At 62.1% G+C, this 24,038-nt stretch overlaps 9 protein-coding genes across 9 annotated transcripts; 6 read left to right on the top strand and 3 right to left on the bottom strand.

The window, feature by feature from the left end:
* Positions 1–3,058: 3,058 nt before the first annotated feature.
* Positions 3,059–5,513, top strand: COLE_05463 (uncharacterized protein; the record flags this gene model as incomplete). The annotated part of the gene is made up of 2 exons (XM_018426087.2): positions 3,059–5,043; positions 5,096–5,513. The coding sequence occupies 2 exons, from the start codon at positions 3,059–3,061 to the stop codon at positions 5,511–5,513; spliced, it is 2,403 nt and encodes an 800-aa protein (XP_018275834.1).
* A 577-nt stretch (positions 5,514–6,090) lies between these two features.
* COLE_05462 (uncharacterized protein) lies at positions 6,091–7,238 on the top strand (the record flags this gene model as incomplete). Its single annotated transcript, XM_018424347.2, has 3 exons — positions 6,091–6,476; positions 6,542–7,170; positions 7,216–7,238. The coding sequence occupies 3 exons, from the start codon at positions 6,091–6,093 to the stop codon at positions 7,236–7,238; spliced, it is 1,038 nt and encodes a 345-aa protein (XP_018275833.2).
* A 474-nt stretch (positions 7,239–7,712) lies between these two features.
* On the bottom strand, positions 7,713–11,225 carry COLE_05461 (uncharacterized protein; the record flags this gene model as incomplete). Its single annotated transcript, XM_065626411.1, has 14 exons — positions 7,713–8,709; positions 8,753–8,890; positions 8,931–8,978; positions 9,013–9,098; positions 9,133–9,258; positions 9,296–9,542; positions 9,580–9,696; positions 9,735–10,031; positions 10,066–10,233; positions 10,267–10,706; positions 10,742–10,817; positions 10,895–10,931; positions 10,965–11,067; positions 11,100–11,225. 14 exons carry the CDS (start codon positions 11,223–11,225, stop codon positions 7,713–7,715), a joined length of 3,006 nt encoding a protein of 1,001 aa, XP_065482352.1.
* Positions 11,226–11,799: 574 nt separating this feature from the next.
* On the top strand, positions 11,800–12,951 carry COLE_05460 (uncharacterized protein; the record flags this gene model as incomplete). The annotated part of the gene is made up of 1 exon (XM_018420007.2): positions 11,800–12,951. One exon carries the CDS (start codon positions 11,800–11,802, stop codon positions 12,949–12,951), a length of 1,152 nt encoding a protein of 383 aa, XP_018275831.2.
* A 933-nt stretch (positions 12,952–13,884) lies between these two features.
* COLE_05459 (uncharacterized protein) lies at positions 13,885–14,688 on the bottom strand (the record flags this gene model as incomplete). The annotated part of the gene is made up of 1 exon (XM_018424345.2): positions 13,885–14,688. One exon carries the CDS (start codon positions 14,686–14,688, stop codon positions 13,885–13,887), a length of 804 nt encoding a protein of 267 aa, XP_018275830.1.
* A 2,727-nt stretch (positions 14,689–17,415) lies between these two features.
* Positions 17,416–19,172, top strand: COLE_05458 (uncharacterized protein; the record flags this gene model as incomplete). Its single annotated transcript, XM_065626410.1, has 3 exons — positions 17,416–17,636; positions 17,718–17,901; positions 17,934–19,172. 3 exons carry the CDS (start codon positions 17,416–17,418, stop codon positions 19,170–19,172), a joined length of 1,644 nt encoding a protein of 547 aa, XP_065482351.1.
* Positions 19,173–20,006: 834 nt separating this feature from the next.
* Positions 20,007–20,649, top strand: COLE_05457 (uncharacterized protein; the record flags this gene model as incomplete). Its single annotated transcript, XM_018425034.1, has 2 exons — positions 20,007–20,546; positions 20,593–20,649. The coding sequence occupies 2 exons, from the start codon at positions 20,007–20,009 to the stop codon at positions 20,647–20,649; spliced, it is 597 nt and encodes a 198-aa protein (XP_018275828.1).
* A 505-nt stretch (positions 20,650–21,154) lies between these two features.
* Positions 21,155–22,344, top strand: COLE_05456 (uncharacterized protein; the record flags this gene model as incomplete). Its single annotated transcript, XM_018426980.2, has 2 exons — positions 21,155–22,254; positions 22,287–22,344. 2 exons carry the CDS (start codon positions 21,155–21,157, stop codon positions 22,342–22,344), a joined length of 1,158 nt encoding a protein of 385 aa, XP_018275827.1.
* A 220-nt stretch (positions 22,345–22,564) lies between these two features.
* Positions 22,565–23,152, bottom strand: COLE_05455 (uncharacterized protein; the record flags this gene model as incomplete). Its single annotated transcript, XM_018419864.2, has 1 exon — positions 22,565–23,152. One exon carries the CDS (start codon positions 23,150–23,152, stop codon positions 22,565–22,567), a length of 588 nt encoding a protein of 195 aa, XP_018275826.1.
* Between the last annotated feature and the right edge of the window lie 886 nt (positions 23,153–24,038).

Below are 24,038 nucleotides of genomic sequence, written 5' to 3'. Positions count from 1 at the left end.
CGACGGAGCTGCGGGAGAGAGGGTGGAAGGATGGGATGAGAGTCGGAAGGGGACTGAGGCTGAGAGGAGGGGCAGGGGTGTGTGGGGATAAGCGGCGAGGGGGAATGGATTGGTGGCGCTGGGCGTTGTTTGGGTTGCGTGGTTGAGGGTAGAGGATGAGTTGCAAATGAGGGGGGGAGGGGAGGGGAGAGAGGATGGATGGAGGAGGGGGAGGAGGATGATGAGGATGAGGAGGATGATGAGGAGAGTGAGGAGGAGAGTGAGGAGCGATGTTCTGGTAGTGAGCCTGGGGTGGGTGGCACTTGCAGGCGGGGAAGGCGGCGGATGAGGGGGCCAAGGGAAGGGGAGATGAGCCAGGGTGAGAGGCGAAAAGAGGCCGACAAAGGGGGGGGTGTTTACAAGTTTCTTTTCCCACATTATCCCACATTATCCCACATTATCCCTCATTATCCTGCACGATGCCGTTGTTTCTGCTCGCATTCTTGTGCACTTGTGCTTGCGTCCTGTGCCGACTCAGCATGACCTCGGAAACGTATTGTTGCTTTTTCTTCCGTTTTTCGTCTGCAAGCTCACCTAGCAGCTAGCGGACACAACATCTCTGCGGCGTCCGTGGTATGCATATATGCGAGCTATTGCTGGTTAGTTTGGAACGTGGCGGGTGCGCGTGGTCCAGCCCTGGAAAGCTTATTGCGCTGGCTCTAATTTCAGCAAACCGCACGCGTCAAGGTATGCAAAGCATGTGCATCGGCTGCGATGTCTTGACGTGTCGCGGACTATCAATAGCTCGTGGGCCGCTACGATTCCTGCAAGGTGACCATGTGCCGCGTCCTCGAGCACACCGTGCAGGCTAGTTGTCCAGGCCTGCTCGCCCATTTCTAGCACATCCACGCGCTGTCTGCCAGCTGCCAGCTGCCAGCTGCCAGCTGCCAGCATGCCAGTGAGCCAGTAGAGGACAGAAGAGAAGAGCGCGGACACAGGGTTCCTACCCATCCACGCACCATGCTTGCATCACCCGCGCGTGGACTCACCTCGTGTGAGATTATGTGCAGAGCCAGGGGGCCATCCCTTGGATGACAACATCCGCGTATGCCGCGCCCCTGCGATCCTGCCAACCTGCAATGTCTACTACGTACGCGTCCAAAGGTGCAAAGGTAACACCTGGCATGTTGGCACATGGCGGGCGCGTGGCAGCCGTAATCATAACACGGGCACTCTGAAGATGAAAGGGTCGAGCTGAGCGCCACAAGCCGGCCAGCGGCGCGTCGGCGCGTAACGGGTTACACGTTACGTCGCGTGGCGCAACATGATAGTTGAAGGACAGGAGAGGCAGGAAGCAGGAGCAGGAAGCAGGAGGCAGGGAGCACTTGGCGCTGTCACCGCGGCTGGCTGCTGGCTGCTTTCGTCACGCCTCGAGCATGGTGCGCTAGCTACTTGTCGCGTGATCTGTGCAGCCTGACAGCTGACGGAGGACAGATGACAGCTGATAGCTCGCTCCCTTTCTCCGACGGACTGACCCGTGCTGCGCGCGTTCAGTCAGATTAGCGCAGTTTGCGCGCTGTTGGCTGTCGGATGACAGCGAGTTTCTTCAGGGCTTGTAGAATGGGCGCCGAGTCGGGGTCCGAGTCCGCGAGTCCAGGCCCCGTGTCTCGGCTCTCCGAGTTTCCAGGCGCGCGCGCCGGGGGCGGGCATCGCACACCATTATTCAACACTCGGTCAATACATCTACAGTAGCCTCTACAAGATTGCTGACGTTGGGCGGCTCCACCCCGCTGGCACATGCACACAACGCCTCGCTCCCTTTCTAATGCACTCACAATAGGTACGCGTAGCCCAATTCCAGCTCCACGGCACCGACAGGCACGGTGCAATGTAGACTAAAAAGATGGATTCTGGACTTTGTTGGCCGGCATGTTGTCTCCATGCAGGCTGGAAGCCCAAGTCTGCCGCGAGGCTCGAGGCTCGAGGCGCGAGGCGCGAGGCGCAAAGCGCGAGCCGATTCTTCTGGCCACTCGTCGGCTGGAGTCGAGGCTGGAGTCTGACTGACAATTAGCGTCTCACTCGGATCACATGATGTGCCGAGCAGCACTTGCGCAAGATCTGAAGAGGATTGCGATGAGGGCATGATGTTGGCATGGATGTATGCAAGGCGAAGATGGATGAGGCAATGGGATAACGAGTTCTCGGCATGGTGATTGATGAAACGGGGGGGCAATAGGTGGAATAAGATCCATGTTGAATTGAGTGTGGCTGTGCAAGGCCGAGTAGAGAGAGTCAAGAGGAGTACGCAAGCTCCATGTGCTCCTCCCTTTCCGCGCCGCCGCCCCCGCCGCCTCCGCCACCACCCTCGTGTACGCCTCGTAGTGCAGAGGTTCCATTCCTACTTTTTCCTCTACATTGACCTCTAGCTGCTCCCCCCGGTCTTGTATCGTCTGTGCGTTACCTGGATCCATCAACATTGTTACCCTCAATACCCCTCTGCCTCCTCACTCTGTTAAACATCCATCAGCCACATCTCTCTCGCTCATCTACTCTGTTGCCTCGTCGTCTCTCTTTCATCGCCTCACCCCTCCCCCCCTCTCCCCCCCCTCTCCCCGCAGCAGCTTCCGCAGCACCCCCCAACACCAAACATCAAAACGCGACAGTCATCACCCGCAGCTCATTGATCATCCAGCCAGCTAAGGCCCAAGCCACTGCGAGACATAACTCGGCACCGCGCGCCGCGTTGAAGAACACCCTGTGCCGGATCACTACCAAGCTCCCAAGTAGTAGTGCACTAGACCCATTAGATCACGGAACACGACCAAAACACGGCCGGAACGCGGCTGCGGCGCCAGCCGTTGAATACCTTGATTCCTATTCAAACAACGCCGCCGAACAACGCGCGCCGCGCCGCGACCCTCAATCCCTCCTTCTTTTTCTCTTCCATCCACTCATCCTCCCGCTTCGACACATTCTCATCATCATCACACACTCTCTCTCCCTCGCTCTCTCTCTCTCTCCTTGACACTCTCTTCATCCCACCATCCCCAAGTCGTCGTCCTCACCACTTCCCATCGCCATGGCGTCCATCCCTGCGCGCCGCCCCACTCTTCAGGGCGCCATGCCAGTAAACCACCTCGACATCAACATCGCCGCCACCTCTCCCTACTCCCCCCTCGACCAGCTCGGCCTCGTCCACTCCCCCCTCACTGAACTCGCCAACGACCCATTCAGCAAGACCACCGCCTCTCCACCATCGACCTCCTCTCCCCTCCAGTCACAGTCTTCTGTCACGCCTGCACCAGCCGCCATTCCCCCCCTGAACCTCAACCTCTTCCGCTCCCCGTCCATTTACTCTGTCGAAAGCGGAGACTCTCTTTCCACCATTGGCGGCGGCGAGCGGTATGGTTACCCCTTTGCCGCAGAACCCGCGTCGTCGTCATCAGATACAGTCGCTCCTCTCTCGCCAGCTGAATCTCCTGATGACTCGTACACCTCTCCCGACGAAACGGACGTGATCGTGTTCTCCACACCGTCAACGCCTCGCGCACGCCGTTTCGTAGGCTCGAACACCAACTCCCCTGTCACATCTGGCGCTGCCACACCGACCGCGGCGCTCGCCCGTTCAGAACAACACCGCACCGACCCAGACGCTCCTACCCTACCCTACGCGCCTGGCACATTGCGCAGCGCTGTGTCAGAAGGGCCGTTCGCTCTCCGTGCAGTTCCTGTGCGCACCGCACGCTCAACGTCAGTATCCTCGTCACCAACAGAATCTCTGGCATACTCGGCCACTCGAGCCCTCTCCGAGCCGGCGCCCTTCTCATCGTCTCCCAGAGATGCCGCCAGCCCCGTCGCACATCTCGCGATAAGCCCACGTTACCCGGAGACGGCCGTTGCCCCCGACTGGGCGAGCGTGCACGGAGAGCAGGGATCAGACTGGGGAGACGACGAGAACGACTTTGAATGGCTCGACAGTTCGGATGCCCCGCATGCCGACACCATTTCCGACCAGCAGCAGCAGAGTGGGCAGCGTCGCCTCGCAAGACTGTCGCGCAGACTCAGTGCCGTGGGTGTTAGAGCCGCCAACTCGGCAGCGAGCCTGGTCAGTGGCTCGGCATCTGGCTCCTCGTCAAGTGCAGGCCCCTCCAGGTCAAGCGACAACGACCATGCTGGTGCACCACCAGCAGCCGACTCTTCTTCATCTGGAACCGAAGGCGCAAGTGCACCCGCGCCCGAGCGCCGGAGAACCAAGAAGAGAAGACCGTATGTCATCCCTCGCCGCCCAGCGCCACCTCCTCCTCCCGGAGGCGGCATCACTGTCATCCCCGTCGAGGTGACCCGAAGCCGTTCTCCAGGCAAACCGCGTGTCGGCGGTGCCGCAGACCGCAACTCGCCATCCCCTAATGCCGCTGCGGATGTCACACTAAACAACGTGCATGACGACCACAGAACAAACATGTCTTCAACCTCAAACCTTGGTGGTGCCGAGGAACAGCCCCTGCCGCCAGTCGTCATTATTACCGCAACACCCCCTCGCCAGGGTCCAGCTATGCTTTCCGTAAAAGACGCTAAAGCGAGCACGATGAGCAAGAGCGTCTCGCATCAGTCAGCCTACTCGTTTTATGAGCTCGGCGATTCGCCATCCCGCACACCTGACCGCAATGCCTCCCCGGGCACTTTCCCACGCGGCAAGTTTGCGCGCGTGCCACTGCACGAGTTGAACGGCACATCACCGAGCGGATCGCCAGAGGCGCGCCCTCGGCTCGATTCCGAGATCAAGTATCCGCGCCGCCCGAGTGCCGATGACGCCCTGTTTACAACGCCGGGGCGCCATGGTCTGCGATCGCCCGACTCGTCCGCGACGCAATCGCGCCCGGCGCAGTACAACCGCGTTCCCACTCTCGGCGAGGCCGACATGATGTCTCCGGAGGAGCTCGTTTCTGCAGGCTTGCAGCGCCGTGAGGCGGGCGACAAGCCCAAGTCGGCGTGGTTCTTTATGAAGGCAGCCGAGCTCGGCAGCGTCACTGGCCAGATCCACTGGGGCATCGCACTCCGCCATGGGTGAGTACGGCTTCGTTGCTCATGCTCTACGTCAATGTGTGCTAACTTTCAGATTGGGCATTGGGCGCGACGAAAGACGTGCCTTCACCGAGCTTAGTGAGGCGTGCGACCGCGGCCTGGCGGAGGGCATTGTCGACCTGCGCGCTGCAGTCGGCACACTGCTTCCTCCCGCGACTGCGCGCCAGATGCCCCGCGACCTTGCTGTCGGTCTGTTCGAGCTCAGCAACTGCTACTTGGACGGCGCGGGCACGCGCCGCAATTCGGACATTGCGCTCGAGTACCTCCGCATGGCCGGCTCGCTGGGCGACATGGCTGCGCAGGAGCAACTCGGCCTCGTGCTCTCGAAAGGCATGAACGGCGTGAAGAAGGACACGCGCGAAGCGGCCAAGTGGTATCGCGCCGCGATCGGCAGCGGGTCGAACACGCCGGGCCTCGCATGGGTCTGGAAGGACAAGTACAACGACGCGTAGTACGGTATCTGGGTATCTGGGGAGGGGACATTGCATGTGGGCATTAGGATTAGAGTTGTAGCAGTATTATGGATCCCACGTGGACGCGAAATCCCGAACCTCCGGCCGTGGCAGTCGATTTTGCCACCGCTCGTTCCTCTGGGTGGATTGACAAAAGAAGTCGGCGAGGTGTCAGCACATACACCAAAATGGCCAGCACAAAGTGAGTAGCGCGGCGCAGCACGACGCGAGAGCGGGTGCGCGCAGGTGCGCGCAGGTGCGCGCAGCCGCTGCCCGAACTGGCGCTGCAGGAGAACGGCCGCGCGCCGAAACTGGCCGCTGCAGGAGAAACCGCGCGCAGTCGCTAACGGCAGGCTTAACGACTGGGCCGACGAGGACAGTGAGTGTCGCCGTGCCGCGCAGAGTGTCCATGTGCGGGGAAGGAGCGACGCGAGTGCCACGCACCACGACGTGGCGTGACGTGGCGGCCCACGCGCCGCGTGCTGCAAGCTGTGCACCCGAGTGGACGAGCTGCCACGACAGACGTTTAGGAGAACGCTTTGTCCGCCCGCTGGCGGCACCGTTCGATCGGCGGCGGATGCAGACGCGGCCAGGCGGCGGCGGATGCGCCGTGGTTCCGTGCCAGCGAGGGAGGTTGATTCTGCGCGAGACGGCCCGTCGTCAGAGGCCCCGTCGGGCCTCTGCATCGCTCGTTGGCACCCTCCATCCGCCTCGCGCTGTCTTCCTCCCCTTTCGCCCTTCTCCCACCACCATTCCTCCCCCCCACCCCACCCCACCCAACCTACTAACCACAGTCGAGCTCCCACCCACCACCGAGACGACGGGCGCGGACGGGATCACGACGATCATCTCGTGGAAGCTTGATGAGAACGACAAGAAGGTCAAGGTGACGCGGAGGGTGCGCCGCAAGGTGCAGACCTCGATGGTGTCGCACTCGATTGCGGAGCGCAAGCACTGGGCGAAGTGAGTGGTTTTGCGGCTCGCTCAAAGCTGGAGCCGGGGCTGGAGCTGGAACTCGCTGACCCCAGGTTCGGCAGCGACAAGGGCAAGCCCGCGGGCCCTGACCGCCAGACGACGATTATCGGGGAGAACATGCACTTCAAGATCGCGCCCGTGACGCGGCAGGTGACGGATGCGGCGGCCGCCGAAGCGGCCGCGAAGGAGGCGGCCTCCGCGGCGCCCGTCAAGGCCGTCGTGTGTCGCCTGTGCAAGGGACCGCACTTCACGGCCAAGTGTCCGTTCAGAGACGAGCTGGCCGAGCTCGACTCGGCCGCAGCCGCGCTCGACCCGGAGGAGGAGGCGGCATCGCGCCCCGGCCTCGCGGCGCCCGGCTCGGGCGTCACTGGCCGCTACATCCCGCCGGGGCAGCGCGGGGGCGGCGCCGGCGAGTCCATGTTCCGCTCGCGCGACGACCTGCCCACGCTGCGCGTGACGTCGCTCTCGGTCGACGCGCAGGACGACGACTTGCGCGCCCTCTTCGAGCCGTTCGCGCGCGGCGGCCGCCTCGCCCGCGCCAACGTCGTCCGCGACCGCGAGACGCGCGAAAGCAAGGGCTTCGGCTTTGTCTCCTTCGAGAGCCGCAAGGACGCCGAGGCCGCGCTCGAAAAGATGAACGGGTACGGCTACGACAGTCTGATCCTCAACGTTTCGTGGTCGCGTGAGTCAGGCAGCCATGCTCCCGCACATACATGCTGACGCACAGAGCCCCGCGAGCCCCGCCCGTAATTGTTTCCAGGACGTGTTGCGTAGACCATGCATGTGTATACGATAGGAGGGGCGTCGTCGTGAGACCAAGGAGCGTGTTGCCAGCCGCAATCACAGCGCGACCCCTTGACGCTCTCTCAGCTGAACACGCCCGCCTCTTTGCAACGGCGCTTGCCGCTGCCGGCAGTCGCAATCAGGTCCCACGCATGATCTTAGCCGGCCTGAGCTCCAAGCTATTTCTGTCACCACCCGACTCCGTTCCCGTTCTGTCTCGCACTGCCTATTTCTGGCTTGCCCTCGTCTTCCTCTCCTGCTGCGAGCTGAGGCGCGTGCTCGTGCCCCCTCTGCTCACGTCGAGGCTGGTGAACACGCGTAACCGTCTGGTGATAATTAGAGCGGCTGCAGTGGCCCATCGAAGAACGGAGTGACGTCCCGTATCAACGACTATGATTACATCCAAGAACCAGTGACAGTCTATGCTTATGCTATACGCGCCTACTTCTTCGCCCCCTTCTTGCCCGCTGGCGCCTTGGCCTTGCCCTTACCCTTGCCTTGACCGACAGCCTTGATGAGCTTGTCCTTGCTCACGTCGTTGACCTCGTCATCGCCCTTGTCGTCGTCGTCGTCGGGAGGCGGCGCGTCGTCCTCGAACACGTCTTCGTTGTCAGGCTGTTCCTTCTCCGCTGCAATCTTCTTGCGCGAGGCCGCAAACATGTCGCCCTTGTGGAATGCGATCGGATGGTCGCGCTTGTTGTAGGTGCGCGTGAATGCCGCTTTTGTGGCCGAAGGAATCTTCTTCAAGATCTTGTCATCGGCCATGTCGCCCACGCCAAGCTCGACGAACGCATCCCAGTCCTCCTTGCCAAGGAAGTATTCGTCCATTGTCTCAATCGTGCCATCAATCGCCTCGGACCCATCGTCCATGAGCGGCTTGACGATCTTGCCCGCCAACAGCGGCATGTACTGCTGTCGGATCTCGTCGCGCGAGCCTGAGACTCGGAGGCGCATGCGAATTTGGATGTCCGTGAGCTCGCGTTGCAGCTTGCCCATTTTCGAGTTCTGCCCGAGCCACTGCGGAAACGAGGGACCTCCCCAGCCGCCGCCGTTCGTCGAGCGGTTTGTCCCAAAGATGTGGTAGGCCGGGCGCACAGTCGAGTTGACGGCATGCAACGGAAGGAGCGACCAATGCTGCTCACCACCGTGGATGAGGCGATCGACGAGGTCGCCGTCAGAGATTGCGTCGGCCGCTTTGCTGATCAATTCGAGATTCTTCAAGTCCTTTTCATGGCCATCGAGGTGGTTAATCCTCGCTGGATTTGTCTTGAGGTAGTGCTCCTGAATAAACAATGGGATAAACGAAAAGTCTTGGAAGTACAAGTCCATCTTGTCGTTGAGCGTTTCCTTACTTGTGCGGGAGAACGAGTATGGCCCACACAACTTGTCGGTGATCGTGAACGGCGTCATGATCGTGTTCTTCTCATTCATCTTGATACTGGGCGGTCAGCACTGCGGTTTTAGGAAGAGCTAATACTTACAGCTGCTTGCCTTCGTCAAAGTCCATCTCGCTCTTGCCCAGCTTGTACGTTGACAGCATGTTGAGCACCTGTCGGATGTCTGAGTTGGTACCCTTGACAATCTCGTCCACAACGTTTGCTGGAATCTTGAGCTTCTCCCTGGTTGTCAGCTAAGCATCGGCGGGCGGCTAGGACTTACTTGAACAAGATCGACAAGATACGCGAGCGGATCTCTTGCGGGCCAGGTCTCGCTATCAGCGCGGAATTTGCCTGGCACTCACCGCCTGTAAGCAAGGCTGAAAGTCGAGCCCCAGAGCGGCTTCATCTTCGGCAAGTTGCGGTCGTTGCATATGAGAATAAGAGGAATCTGGCATGAGCGAACGCGGGACTCCTGAACTCACTTTCGTCTTTTTGATGAGGGCATTTAGTGCACCGACGCCGCCGCGGTCACCCGCCGACATGCCGTCGACCTCGTCCATGATCAAGCATGTTCTCTTGCTAAGATTGAGGTCGGTGACGGTGGTGCTCTGAGAATGTGAGCAGATGTGCTAGTTCGCAACTCACCTTCACACCCTTGCCTTGGAAGAAGCCGTCCAGGGAGGTGTTGTCGATGTTCGTCCCATTCTCAAGGAGCTTCTTGCTACGCGTATCACTAGCGTTAAGCTCGAGCGGCGAGTATCCCGACTCCTGTGCGATAATGTGCGCGGACGTAGTCTTCCCAATGCCTGGTGGTCCAGAGATCAGGACGGCCCGGAATAACCCGCTGCCATCTTTGCCGGGCTTCTTGAATGACGAGTTGTAGTTCTTCTGCCTGCGAGGTCAGCTTGAAGCACGAGGTCGAGACTTGCCAATTGGCAAGCCAGGTCTGCAGCTTCTCAATGTTCGACTTGTTGCCGCAGATCTCCTTGATCGTCTTCGGCGCGTACTTGGTCGTCCAGAGCTGTGCTGAAGCAGGCGCAGTTTTCCTGCGCGTCAGCTCATGATCATTGCCCAGCGAGCTTACTTGGCAGCCACGCCTGTCCCCGCTAAAGCCTTCTCCTTGCGCTTCCGGAGCTTCTCCTCCTCTTCCTCGCGCCGTGCCATTTCCTCTGCAGCCTTGATCACCTCCTTCTCCTTCTTCTCCAGAGCCTTCTGCTGTGCCTCGTCGAGCTCACCCTTGCGGGTGCGAATCAAGTCGAGGAACTCGTCCTCCGTGAGCGTCTTGAGCTTCTTCTCCTTGATCTTTGCGATTTTTGACGCGCCCGCGTTCTCGCCTACGACGACATAGTCGGTTTTGCCAGACGGAGTCCCAACCACGCGCCTGGCGTAAGCGCAATCTTCCTATCTGGGCTCACCCGTGGTACCGCTTGCAGAGTTCGATGGCATCGTCACGCCCCAGCGACTGCAGTTCACCCGTAAACACGAATGAGAGTCCAGCAAGTGCCGTCGGATCGCCGTCAGGGATCTCCTTCGACCCCGGAGCCGCTGGACCCGCAGCACGCCGCGCCGCCATGGCATAGAAACTGGCGTCAGTGGATAGTCGAAGGAAGACACACTTGGGCTTTGCGGGCTTCTTCTCCTCGTCGTCGTCGTTGTGGACGGCCGGCTTCTTGTCCTTGCTGGCTGGGGCCTTGGCTGGCGGGGCCTTTGCAGGCGGCTTCTTGGTTGGAGGAGCTTTGGCGGCTGGCTTCTCGCTGGGTGACTTCTTCGCTGCGGCCCGCTTCGGCTTGACGTCGTCCTCGCTCATCTCCTCGTCGCTGGACGGCGCCTTTTTCCCGCGCATCTTCTTCGGAGGGGGCGCCTCTTCCTCGCTCTCCAATGGTGCACGTTTGGCAGGAGTCCGCCGCTTCGGCTTGGCCTCCTCCTCATCTGAGGACTCGACGTAGGTGGTGCGCTTGGCTGCCGACTTTGCCGCTCTGGGGGTCGATGTCTTGGAGGGCACCTTCTTCGGTGACGGTTCTGGCTCGGGGCTGGATTCCACCCTCACGGCTCTCTTCTTCATGGGTTAGCCAACCTCAAGAGCGTACACACCGAGCTGGACGCGGCTGAGAAGTGCTTGCTGGTTGTCCCGGCTTTGGGCAGCGCCGACTTGGGCGGAGCACTGAAGGTTAGCAAGTGTGGAGGCATGATACACACCGTGATCTGGGGTTAGCTGGATCAAGGCGGGCATGTGCAGCGACTCACGCAGGCTTCTTGACCGGAACATCGTCATCGCTCTCGTCTACGGTCAGAGTGGATGCGACTGCGTACGCACCGATCATGATGGGCTCGTCGCCTGTGCCCTTTGCTTTCGGCGTGGGCTTGACCTCCTCCTTGGCTTTGGACGGCGCTGATCCACTTGACGCTCCAGGCTTGAACTTCCATCAGCGCTGCCAGCTCGCAAGCTCACCCAGCCACGAAGATCAGCGCCAGCCACCGCAGCTGGCTTCCTCGGCGCCGCCGCCTTCTTGGGCTTGTCCTCCTGCGACTCCTTCTGGCTCCCCTGACTCTTGCGAGTGCTCGGCGAAGACGGCATAGCGGGCGACGAGTAGATGGGAGAAGAACGCGATGCGGTGTCGCCACTGTCAAGGAAGGTGACGCGACTGGGCGCGTTCAATGTGGAGGAGAGGCGCGTCTGACTTGTGCGCGGAACCAAATTTATCGAAAGTACAGTCACCCTGTGCGAACAATAACAATCCAACACCTACATCATTGCAACCACAATGCCGGCCCCAGTGCGCAAGCGGGCTCGCAAGGCGACGCCCGAAGAATCCGAGGCATCGACATCAGCGCCGGTGTCGGCGCCGCACCTCGTCTCCTTCTTGACGGGGTATGCGGAGCGGGCGGACGACTCGGACTCTGACGGCGACGGCTCGGACAGCGCGTCCGAGGGCGAGCCGCCGGACGAGGTAGACGACGACGAGGAGATGCCGCAGACGCCGTCGAAGCGCGTCGGGCTGGTCGGCACGCCGAGCCGCCGAAAGCGCGGGACGCCACGCACGCCGGGCAAGCCGCGCACGCCGGGCACGGGCACGCCGGGGCGCAAGAAGCCCGTCCTGCAGCGGGGCGACGACGGGTATATCCGCCCGTCGCGCGCCGACGCGTACTTTATGGCGGCGTCTCGCGGGGCCAAGACGAGCGGGCAGTCGTACGTGTCCCTCGCAGCGCCATTATCGCAGGCCGAGTACGAGGAGACGGCAGTCGGTGCGCGCGGGGCGACACCGCGCGTGCGCAGCGCGATGGACGACGCCGAGAATTACTTTGCCCAGTGGGAGGCGGAGCTCGAGGCCGGCTTCAACCTCCTCCTGTACGGATTCGGGTCGAAGCGCCGCCTCGTGAACTGCATGGTTGCGCGGCTCAGCGAGCGCGGACACTGCGCCGTCGTGAACGGCTACTTTCCTGGCCTCAACCTCCGCGACGTCCTCTCGTCGCTCGAGGACGCCCTGTCCATCCCCGACGCGCCTGCCCCGCCGGGCGCATCGCCGCTCGAGCGCGCCGCTCACCGCCTCTACGCGCATTTCTCGACCGAAGGCTCCCGCCCCCTCTACCTGATCCTGCACAACATCGACGCTCCAGCACTGAAAGCGAGTAAAGCTATGGCAGTGCTAAGCCTCCTGGCCTGCTCGCCCGGCATCCACATCATCGCTACGTTCGACCACGTCAACACACCTCTTCTCTTCTCAACGACGGCAACAGCGACCCCTCCACACGCCTGCCGTGCGCCGCGCCCACGCCGCAAGGGGGACGAGTACATCCCCGTCCCCGCCTCGCGTGGCTTCAACTGGGTGTACCACTGCATCGCGACGTACGACGACTACGACGTCGAGCTGTCGTACGCGCGTTTGAGCGCGACGGCGCTCGGCGCGCTCGGGCAAGGCGGGCAGCCGGGGGTGAGCGAAGAGGGCGCGATGCAGATCCTGCGCTCTGTGCCGCCCATGGCGGCGCGGCTCCTCAAGCTCATCCTCTCGCGGCAGCTCGAGGCCCTGCCCTCCGACCCGGGAATGCACGTCGCGCACCGGCCGGCGGCGACGGCGCCCGCGTTCGCCATGGACGCGGACTTGCTGCAAAAGCTCGCGCGCGACCGCTTCATCGCGCGCGAAGAGGACCGCTTCAACTCCCTCCTCGGCGAGTTCCGGGACCACGGGCTCGTCGCGGTCGCCGAGTCTGACCCCGACGGGCGCGCAGGCCGCTGGGCGTGGGTGCCGCTCGGCAAGAGCGCGATCGAGCGCATCCTCGCCGAGATGAAGAGCGTCGAGGCGTGAGGCGTGAGGCGTGAGGCGTGAGGCATGCCAGTGGAGGCCAAGGCCGAGAATCGCCTATCGCGTGGCGGACGTGGCGCAGGCGCCGCCGCCCTGTCCATCACCGAGCCGAGCCAACAAATCGTTAGCGGCCTCGCCGGCTCGCCCTGTAAGATATGGACATGTACATTGCGCATGGTCGTCTGACTGATCACCGACAGCCCTGATATGAGAATGACATCTACGCCTCGGCAGCGAGCCGCAGCGGGCGGCAGCCAAGCCGCCAATCGCGTACTGCCGCCGCGCCAAGCCTCGCGTCCCTTGGCCGCAATGCGGCGCCAAGCCCTCTGTTCCAAGAATTGCGGGCACCAAATCTCCCCCGCTCGCTTGCTGGGTGCATGCGGCCTGGCTGGCTTGCCTGGCTGGCACGACCTAGCTGCATGGCTGTCGCTGGCATGCGGGGCCCAGAGAGGCCCGAGACAGCCCTGCCTATGAAAGGCGCATTGCTTGGCGGGTGGTTTGGCCAGCAGGCACCGTGCCAAGTGCCGACAGTGGCACGCCAAGTGTTGCTGCGATGGGGCGGTGGGCCGCCAAGATACACGGCGCCCTTGTAAACCTGCGCGTGTGGAGCAGAGGGCAGATGTCATGTTCTCCGATGTGGGAGCTTGGCATTCGGGGTTCGGCCGTGGGCCGTGTCGATAGCGAGCGAGCTCGCTAGCGAAGGGGACGAGAAGAATTGTGGGCGTCGAGGCCAGATGTCCCGACGACGTACGTGAACGGCATGGACGGGCTGTTGGAATGTCTCAGCAACAAGTGGCTTGTTCGGTACGGTGACACAGCCTCCACGCTTGTGAACGCTCAAAGCATCACGCTGGTGACATGCAAAACGATACAACCAAGGCTGCGTAGATAGATACAACAACTAGTGACCGAGAAGATCTAAACCCAATCTACAGCTTACACTCGTTCCTTGCGCTCGGCCTCGCGGACACCCTCCAGGAGCATCTCGAGGCCGCCGGCGGGTTCCCGTGGGGAGGCAGGGCGGTCGCGGCGGTCCCTTGGGTCCGACTCGCGGCGCTCGCGCACGTCGCGCTCACGCTCACGCTCACGCTCGCGCATAGGCGGGAGGCGCTCGCGGTCGGCGTAGCCCATGGGTGGGGGGAGGTGGATGCGCTCCGGGCCGTGCGAGTAGTAGTAGGGTGCGTTGGGGGGCGAGGTAGCGGCAGAGACGCTGGACGACAAGCTCGAAGTGCGCTCCTGGCGAGCAGAGGTGGGCTCGGGGCCGGGGCCGCGGGCGGTAGCGGGAGGGTATGCGGGAGGGTATGCGTCTGCGGGAACGGGGCCGGGCATCTGGGCCTGGATGGCAGCCATGTTGAGACGGGCCTGGAGAATGGTGAGGCGGGTCTGGATGATGGCGGTGAGACGCTCTTCTTCGCTCTTCTTGGCCTGGAGAATGGCCATGAGGAGGTCACGGTCGCCCTCGCCTGAACGGCGGAACGAGTCGAGGATCGACTTGAGGCTGGCGGGTGCGGGGGGCACGTCCTCCCAGTAGTTGTCACTCTGGTCTACCGAGGCCTTTTGCAAGGGGGGGGAGGCGGCATCGTGGTGGCTGCGTGGTGGCGAGGGGGGAAAGTCGCGGTCGTCGCGCGGAGGGCTGCGACGGTGGTGGGAGGATGGTTGGGCGGAGCGGGAGTAGGGGTGAGGGCGGGATGGGGCGCCAGCGTAGGTGGCAGGAGGGTGACGGACGGTAGCGGAAGACATGGTGGGGATGATGGAGAGAAAGAAAGAGGAGAGTCGGAGGAGGGGTTTAAGTACTCGACGACTCGACGACTCGACGAGCTGCGTCGTTTCGCGCCAAGAGGACGCACCCAAGACCCCACCCAAGCCTCTTGAGCCGTGCCAAGATTATGCCAAGATGACAATCCGCGCCTCGTTCCTGACAAGTGACCAAAATACTGTCCGACTGTGTGTCATCCTTTGCATTCTACTTTTAGCTCGCCACGTTGCATTTGCTCTCCGCCGCCATGCATCTCGAGGCGCTGCAGCTGCCTATGCATGATACGCTGTCCACTGAGCATCACCTCGCATGCAAGTCTGAAGTCTGCATTATTTACTTACTATTTACCCGGGGCCATGGCCAAATTTGGAACTTGACGCTGTAGGCGCAGTAAAAGGGGGGGAGCGAGTAAGGAGCCCTTGTTCCAAGAATGGTTCTTGGCTGTGTGGAGTTCAGGGGCGCGACACAAGAGCCAAACGAGAAGAAGGAATTCAGGGCAGCAGAGCCACGGCGATGAATGTCTTCCTCTGCTCTTGCGCCTTGGGCCTCGCTCAGAGGCCCCTTTTAACCCTCCCAGACCCTGCTCGACATGAGATTACCCTGCCCCTTGTCCTCTTCCTCTCGTCTCGCGCCTTGGTATTTTTAGGCAGGGCGTTCCTCCACCGCACACGCCTCTTGGGCGTCTTGGCTCTGCCGTCATCCTCTCCGATTTTATGACTTTCGTCCTCACTCCCTCCCATCTTCTAGAGATCCAGAGCCAACTACTGTATAGAGCTTGGCTCGGCGTCACATTCGGCGCCAACTCTCGCTTGCATGGCGGAATGGTTGTCCACGTACACACGCCCGACGATCTCCACTTTCCACAGGCTCAAGTCAAGTGGAGCTGCCGAGGCCTTGCTTGGCACTGTGTGAGGTTGACATTTCCAAGCCGCACGACACGGGCAAATGATCGAATTCCATCGCCCCCATCGCCCAAACAAACACGTTTCCGCCGGTGCTATCTCTCGCCGAGGCTGTCAGGGCAGAATATTCTTGGCTCTCCCACCCCTGCCAGCGAGTTAGCGCCGCAGCGCTCTTCTGGCCGCCGCCGCCGCCGTCGCCGTCCAATCCCGCCCGACGCCCAGCACGTCTTGCACCCGCCCTCTGACGTGGCGACACGGCGACATGGCAGACCGAGGATCCCGGCGCCGCCCCTTCTGTGGCTTGGGACGGGCCCACCATCGCCACGCCAAGTCTTGGCCTGGCCTGCTGGAGCACAGCGCATAAGCGCGCCTCGAGTCTGCGCCGCGTCACCAGACCTTGTATTCAGACAACAGTAGGCTGTTGGGCCAGGCCGCTCGCCCGTCGCCCCTCGGGCCATTTGTGAGACATATCGTCAGCGGCCCAATCTCAGCCGCCTCCAAGCCGGCACCACGTGAGGGCGCCGGCTTGGCGGCACTTTGCACCGCAGGACACGGCAGCCGGCGCATGACCCACCCGTGCGCAACCATGCGGGATGCGGTCGCGAATAGCATTGTCAGAGACACTGTTCCCGTGAGAGCCGTGGCCGTTGGCCGTTGGGCCTCTTGGCAGAACGTGTTCTAATCGCACCCGAGAACGCCTCGGCTTGGGTCTTGGCGCTTGGCTCGTGGTGGTGCCAAGCTTGGCAGTCGCCTCGCAACGGTCTTCTTGGCTTCACCCCATCCCCACCATGTTCATCGTGCACGTCAGTGGCCAATGCACCGGACGCTGCCCACTTGAGTTATGCGCGTCAAGCCTATCACGACGGTAGTCAGCCCTTCAGCATGCGTCGAAACGTGTCGGGCTGTGCCTCAACTTCCGACCAACCCAGCGCTGTAACTCTGCGATCCACCAAAATCGCGCTGGCACTGACGAGCGGGTGTCAACATCTACGACACCCCCGATCGCCGGGTCCGTGCGTCTATCTCGATTCAAATCACTCGCCGCCAATACGCTTCGGGCTCCTCGGTCGAGCCATAATCACGCCGCGGGGGCCGCCGGCCGCCGCGGCTCGTGGCTGAGGCTTACTCACGCGTCGTGCAGTCGATGGTGAGGAGTGGCAGTGCCACGGGCACGCGAGAGTCGCTCGACGGCGATTGTCTCGTCGCCCAATCCTTGCTACATCTGTGCGTCGCTTTCCAGTCAGTATAGCCCGCTGCACTCGTCAGGAGCGCTCGGGGAGAGCAAGATCTGAGCCAAGGGGGCGCAGCCCGAGTCGCAGTGAAAGAGCACCCGGCGACCACTGTCAGAGTATGTACGTCGCGAGGCTTGCCCACTGTCTCCCCGCCGACGCTCCTCTTCGCTTGGTGGGTCGCCAAAGCTTGCGTCCCGCCCGTGGTCGTATCTGCTACTCATACATTTCAAGGTGTGCGGAACCCCGGACCGGAATCCGGACCGTCGGCGCCGGTCACGTGTCTGCAGTGGCGATCCGAGCTGCGGCGACGGCGCAGCCCTCGACGACCAACTCCGTCTCCTCCCTCTGCACCAGTGTTCGGCATGCTGGTGCGACCTCGCCAGCTCGTGCCGCTTGATGAGCGTAGCGTGCTCCGTGGCAGCTTTTCGGCAAGTACAACACTCGATCCGGCGAGCCGGGGCCGGGGCCGGTCCGGGAGTCCGCTTAAAGATTATTCTCGGCCTCAGCACATCGCCGAGATATCACGCTAGTGCACCACCGCTAGGCCACTGTTGTGCATCTCAACATGTCACACTCGATGGACGAGAAGAGGGAAGTCGAACACGTCCAGGCGCTCGAGCGCGACGCCGAGCATGCCTCCCACAAGCCAAAGTACAAGGCCAACACGCAGCTGGACGACGCTGCCCGCCTCCTCGAGGAGGCGGGCGGACACGTCGAGTACACGCTGGACGAGATGAAGCAGGTGCTCCGCCGCATCGACTTTTACGTCTGCCTTCCCATGTGCATCACCTACTGGATGTGAGCTGGTTGGTGGGCGCGCTGACGCACAGCCAGCAGGTGTGTGGAAGTGAAGTCGTTGAGCCGAGCGCGAGTCCACTGACCGCAGATGGACAAGTCGTCCGTGTCATACGCCGCCGTCTTCGACCTACAGAAACACGCCGGGCTCGTCGGCACACAGTACTCGTGGCTCACGTCCGTCGTGTATTGCGCGCAGCTCGTGTGCCAGCCCATCTCGGCGTATGCCCTCGTCGCCCTGCCCGTCAAGACGTGGGTGCTGTTCAACGTGAGCTACCTGTCCGCCACGGCTCATGCCAGATGGCCGCATGGTCAATTTGCACCATATGCACGGCGGCATGCAGAAACTTTGTGTCACTCCTGATCTGCCGTATGCTCCTCGGCGCATTCGAAGCGACCATCATGCCGTCCTTCATCCTCATCACGCAGATGTGGTGGCTGCGGCGCGAGCAGTCGTACCGCACCGTCGCGTATCAGGTTGCCAACAGCTGCGCGGCCATCTTCGGCCCGCTGATGAGCTACGGCATCGGGCGCGCGACGGAGGGCTCGGGCGTGATCCTGGAGTACCAAGGCATCTTTCTGTTCATCGGCGCCGTGTCGCTCGCCTTCGTCCCCGTCGTCTGGTGGCTGCTGCCGAACTCGCCGACGACGGCGCGCTTCCTGCGCCGCAACGGCGGGCGCGACCGCCTCATCGCCGTCCACCGCCTCAAAGAGAACAACACGGGCACCAAGACCTCCAAGTTCAAGTGGGCGCAGGTGTGGGAGACGTACCGCGACCCCAAGACGTACATGTGGGCGGGCATGTGGTTTTGTGCCGCCTGTCCATCGGGCGGCATCAATGCCTTTGGTCCCCTCATCACCAAGGGCTTCGGGTTCAGCACGCTCAAGACCATCCTCATGCAGATCCCGACGGGGTGCATCGGCATCGCGGGCCTCCTGACGTCCATCTACATCACGAACCGCATCAAAATGCGCTGGCCCGTCCTCGCGGTCGTCACGCTCTTCCCAATCGCCGGCGCCATCGCGCTCACCCAAGTCGAGCGCTCCAAGCCCGGCGGCCTCATGGCCGCCTACTATGTCGCCTACGTCTTCTCCGTCATCCAGCCCCTTCTCGTGTCGTGGTGCAACCTCAATGCGTCCGGCACGACCAAGCGCGTCGTGACGACAGCGACCATGTTCGGCGCCCTGACCATCGGCAACATCGTCGGGCCCCAGGTCTACTTGACGCGCGAGGCCCCGTACTACCGCACGGGGCTGTACGTCGACATTGCGTGCTGGTGCATCCTCCTCATCCTCGTTGTCACGATGGGCTTCTACCTCCGCCACCTCAACCGCAAGCAGGAGGCGCGCCGCGTCGCCATGGGCCTTCCCGCGGGGCTGAAGGACACGTCGATTATGACACATGAAGAGGCGGCAGCGTACAAGCTCGAGCTCGACACCAAGCTCCGTGCCGCGGGGTTCAGTCCCGAGCACGTCAACGAGCACGCTTTCGAGGATCTCACAGACTTTGAGAACATATACTTCCAGTATGTTGTGTAGGCGTATTCTTGCGACCGGCGGACGGGGCGCCGAGAAGCCGCCACGCAGCAGCGCTGCGCGTACGTAGTTTCATGGGGTGAGACGGCCGGCTGTGCCGAATAGCCCGGATGAGCGGAACACAGTTGTATGTAAGCGAGGGTACTTTGCATGGATGACGTTGGTCTCGCTAGCGCAAAGCGCTGGACAGTGCGGACCATAAAGGACGACCCGGGCCATTCCGCTCGGTGCTCGAGAAAGCTGAGTAATTTTCGGACTCGGACTCGGATCATAGCACGGGAGCGAGGGACAATCGCCGTCGAAACCGACACTGAGCGCGCGGACGCCATCGCATCCCGCGACGCGTCGGACGGCCCTGCCAAGCCGTGCTGAGCGAGCATTGCCAGCGCAGTCGGCAACAGCCGCACGTCGGTTCGCACCAGCCCCACCATTATCGCACGATTACCCGCCTCCTTAATTATGCATTATTGCGCTGCGGCTCGAAGGAATCAGCATTAGGAGGATAACGTTTGCTGACGTCAAGACCGGCCATGCCCACCAACCAATCGAGGCGGCCCATGCGCCGGTGACTGCGACCGAAAGCCGTACTTAAGCGTCCCGCATTGCGCGATGAGCAGTAGCCCCACTTCTTACGCAGCAACAGACGCTCTCTCCTACTCTTTCTCCATCTCTTCACCTCTTCCCAACACCACCGCCATCATGTGAGTTGTGCGTGTGGACCGGCGCCCATCACCCCGCCTCCACCGCCGATCCCCCGCCTCCACCTCCACCACATTCCATCTAACACGCAGGTCGACCAACGTTGTCAAGCCCAAGATCGGTATCATCTGGTACAGCATGTACGGACACGTCTCGCACCTCGCGGAGGCGGCGATCCGCGGCGCCGAGGCCGCGGGCGCCGAGGTCCGCCCCTACAACTTCCAGGAGACACTCCCCGCCGACCTGGTGAAGAAGATTGGCGGCGGCGCGTCCCTCGAGCCCAAGCACCCCGTCATCACGCCCGAGGCACTCGTCGAGCTCGACGGCTTCCTCATCGGCGCGCCCACGCGTTTCGGCCGCATGCCGGCGCAGGTGTCCGCCTTCCTCGACTCGACGGGCGCGCAGTACGCGCAAGGCTCGCTCGTCGGCAAGTTCGCCGGCACGTTCACGTCCTCCAACTCGCAGCACGGCGGGCAGGAGACCACCCACCTCAACATCTTCCCGTACTTTGCGCACCAGGGCATCATCTTCGTCCCCAACGGATACCAGTTCAAGTACGCCGGCGACACCGCGAGCGTGCACGGCGCATCGCCGTACGGCGCGTCCACCATCGCAGGGGCGGACGGCAGCTTCAAGCCGAACGAGGAGGAGATTGCCGTCGCTGAGAGCCAGGGCAAGGTCAGTGTTTTGTGGCACAGAGACAAGTCCATGCGCTGACGAGCAGAACTTTGCCGAAATCGTCGGCGCCTACCTCACCGGCAAGGCTGCGATCGGCAAGTAGAGTTAGAGTGTACACCAAGTAGAGATGAAGCGGTTTGTACCTGTACTGGGCGGTGCTTGGGCTGTCTCCTGGTTGCAAGTTGTTGTCGCGGTTCTGTCTGACCCCTGGTATCTGTGTGAGTGCGTGAGTGGGTATAGTGTCCGACGTTGTGCGTCTGACTGCTCGCATCAACTCACAACATCGCCTCTGATACTTCGATCGTTGCGCCCTCGCAAACGCCACGTCACAGTCGGTGTATACTCATATGTCCAGCCTCGCAAACGGTCAGCTGTCCAGATTTCATGAGTGTGACACAGGACAATACGCCCCACACAGCTTTCGACTGTCGTGTGGGCGTTGTCGACGGACGGTGCGAGGCCCAGAGTTGCAAACGTGAGTCGAGGGCGCAGACGCCTTTCTCACGCATCAGAGGTCGACACGAGCTCGCTCAGCCCCTTTCAACTCTCTTTCGAGTACCCTCCGCCCACTCGCCACCTCACACTATATCACAGCCGGACTAGCAGCCATGCCCAAGGCGAGGTCCAAGAAAGCCGCCCAAGCTCGCCGCCGCACGCGCCGCCACTCGCCTTCGCCATCGCCTCAGCCTGAGCCCGAAGCTGATCGCCACTCGGTTACCCCGCTCGAACCTAACGACGCCACCGATAAGATGGAGGCGCTCGAGAAGAAGAGGGTGGAGGATGAGGACAAGATGGAGGATGACGACGTCAAAGCCGATGACGAGGCGAGCAAAGTCGATGATGAGGCAACCACGGCCGACAACGAGGACGCCGGCATGCTCGATGGCGAGAAAGCCGGTTCTCCTGATCCCATCGGCGCTACTCCTACGGCGGACCAGCCCACGTCGATCGAGTTGGCCGACGCCGTGCCCATTTCGACCGAGCCTGTTGATGCTGTGCCGACGGTGATCGAGCCAGCCGACGCCCAGCCCCTCTCGCCTGCGCCTGCCGACGCCCATCCCCCCTCGCCCGAGCCCGTCGATGCCCAGCACACGTCGTCGACGTCGCCCATGACGCCCACGCCACCCGAGCCTGGGGGGGCCGGTGGGACCAACTCAGCACTGTCTGACCACGAGGACACGGCGTCTGAGGCGAGCCACGAGAGCTGGGACGTATTCAAGATCTACAATGAAGTCAAGAGTCGGAGCGTCATGGCCATGGCGATAGTCAAGGGGGATGTGGAGAATGGAGCCAAGACCGAGGGCGAGGAAAACAAAAGCGAGGCCGGCACACACGACGATGTCATAGAGAGTCCCGAGCCCGAAGCCAAACCCAAGGCGGCACGCCGGACGCGTGCCGCGTCTCCCGTCGTCAAGAAGCGGGCGCGCGAGATCGCTTCGTCAGAGGACAGCAAGCCCGATGTGCACGAGAAGAGGCGGTGCACGCGCAGCGCAGCAAAGCAGGCGAGCGTGAGTCCGTCCCCGAGCCCCACGAGTTCGGGGGGCAAGAAGGGGCAGCCCCAAGCCATCAAACCGGGTGGCAAGGGCCGCCTGACCGGCGACGAGCTCGTCACGCTCTTCAAGGCGGCGCTGGGCGACGGGCCGAAGCGCGCCGTCTTCGACGACCTCATCCCCGGCCGCACGGGGAAGCAGCTGCACGACAACTGGACGTGAGTGAACGCGTGGCTCGTGCTGAGTACAGGAAGACGATCGAGCCGTACATCATCAAGGAGCTGCAGGAGAAGGGAAAGGAGAAGTGAGCGGCGGGGGCGTGTTTCTGTCCATAGCAGCCATACCATCCGTTGTCCATGCACGCTTTGGCCCGCTTAGAAGACTCAGACTCGAGCACACGCATGCATGATGGCGGTGGCGTGGATGGAGGGCGTTGGACGCATGTGCGGAGATACCATACCTCCGCGCGTCATTCAGTAGGAATCCAGGGACGAGTCACGCGTGCGGGGCGGATATAGCGGCGTGATGTCACACAGTCACCCTCGACGGGAGAGGCACCCTTCTGTGAACTGTGCCATCCTCGCGCTCGCTCTCTCGCTCTCTCCGTCGGCGTCGAGCGGCGCGGCGCCTCGAGATCTCGCGCTCGATCATCAATCGGAAGCACGCCGCCTCCTTCCTGCCACCTACCACCTGCCACCTGCCACCTGCCACCAGCCTCGCTCCTGGCGTGTCACCGTTTCGATTCCGATTCGCTCCCCGTCCTGCCGCGGCGCCCCATTCCAAGAACAGGCATGCAGGATGCGGAGGACGGCGAGCGGGTGACTCGGAGAGATGCACTAGGCCTCCCGTTGAGAATCTCTCCGCAGACCCAGACCCGCAGATCCATGCGGAACCGAGGTGGCGCGGCGGGGCGCTGGGCGCTGGGCGCCGGGCGCCGGGCTGTCCACGGGACCTCGGCGACGGCGATGCCGAGAACATCGTGTGTGCCGGGCGCGGTGGGCCCGTGCGCCTGGCCACTCGGGCGTGTCTTGGCTCTGTGCCTATGGATCCCGGGAGAGTGTCTGGTCTGTACGAGACGCTGAGACCCAAAGTTTGGGGGTCTGAAGACTGGGGCATAAGGGAATGAGGAGCTGCATCTGCCGAGGCTGATGTTCCCAAGATCTGTGGAGCTCAGTGTAGCGGTGCCTCTCAAACTACTGTAGATCGACTAGATCAGTTAGGTCAGGACGAGTTGTCCCGTTGATCGGCGCGATAAGCATCTCGCATCTGGGAATGGGAATGTCTGGGAATGGGAATGAGAATGAGGATGAGGATGACAATATGGCAAGGGGAAGCAGAGGCGGTGGAACGAGGCTGCGTTCGCACTCCGTCCTCCATGGCGTACGTGCTCCCGACAGGGACACACATGTGGCCGAGACCGAACATCCCGAGGGCTGATCGGGGCTAGTGGGCAGACATGGTTTGGGTGTGCGGAAAAAATCGCAACTAATGGTGGGATTGCGGGTGCCATGGATAGGGCGATCAGGTCGATACTAGGGCGAGGGTGAAGGACTCGGAACTGGTTTGGAACGTTGACTCTGACGTTGACATTGGATGCTCAGAAAATCAGACGAGATCAAGAGGCGTGGATGGACTGCTGCAGATCCAAGTGACAGGGAGGGGCGAAAAGCTCTGCAGCACGACGCTTAATACAACCCCTGTCGCCAGCAGCCGATTCTCCTGGATGGTGGATGGAAGAACGCTGCGCGTCGCTGGCCTTCATAAAACTTAAGGCCGATATGGCATAACTGCATGGTCACACTTGTGTGTACAGCATTTGGTCTACCTTTCTATAGCTACATGTACAGGAGCGGCTGGATCCTCCGCGGTCGGCGCCTGAGGCGGGATGAAAGTTATGCAGAGTGTTGTCTCGTGAGGCGACGTGAAATTATTGCTGTGGAGAAAAGGAGGCGAATGCGGACAGCGGTAATGGTGGCGACGTTGACGATGAGGTAGGCCCAGC

Source organism: Cutaneotrichosporon oleaginosum, assembly GCF_008065305.1.
Source record: "Cutaneotrichosporon oleaginosum strain ATCC 20508 chromosome Unknown ATCC20508_contig04, whole genome shotgun sequence".
NCBI classification, from domain to species: domain Eukaryota; kingdom Fungi; phylum Basidiomycota; class Tremellomycetes; order Trichosporonales; family Trichosporonaceae; genus Cutaneotrichosporon; species Cutaneotrichosporon oleaginosum.
The sequence above is the reverse complement of the archived record's forward strand: the minus strand, read 5'-3'. Positions and strand labels throughout refer to the sequence as shown.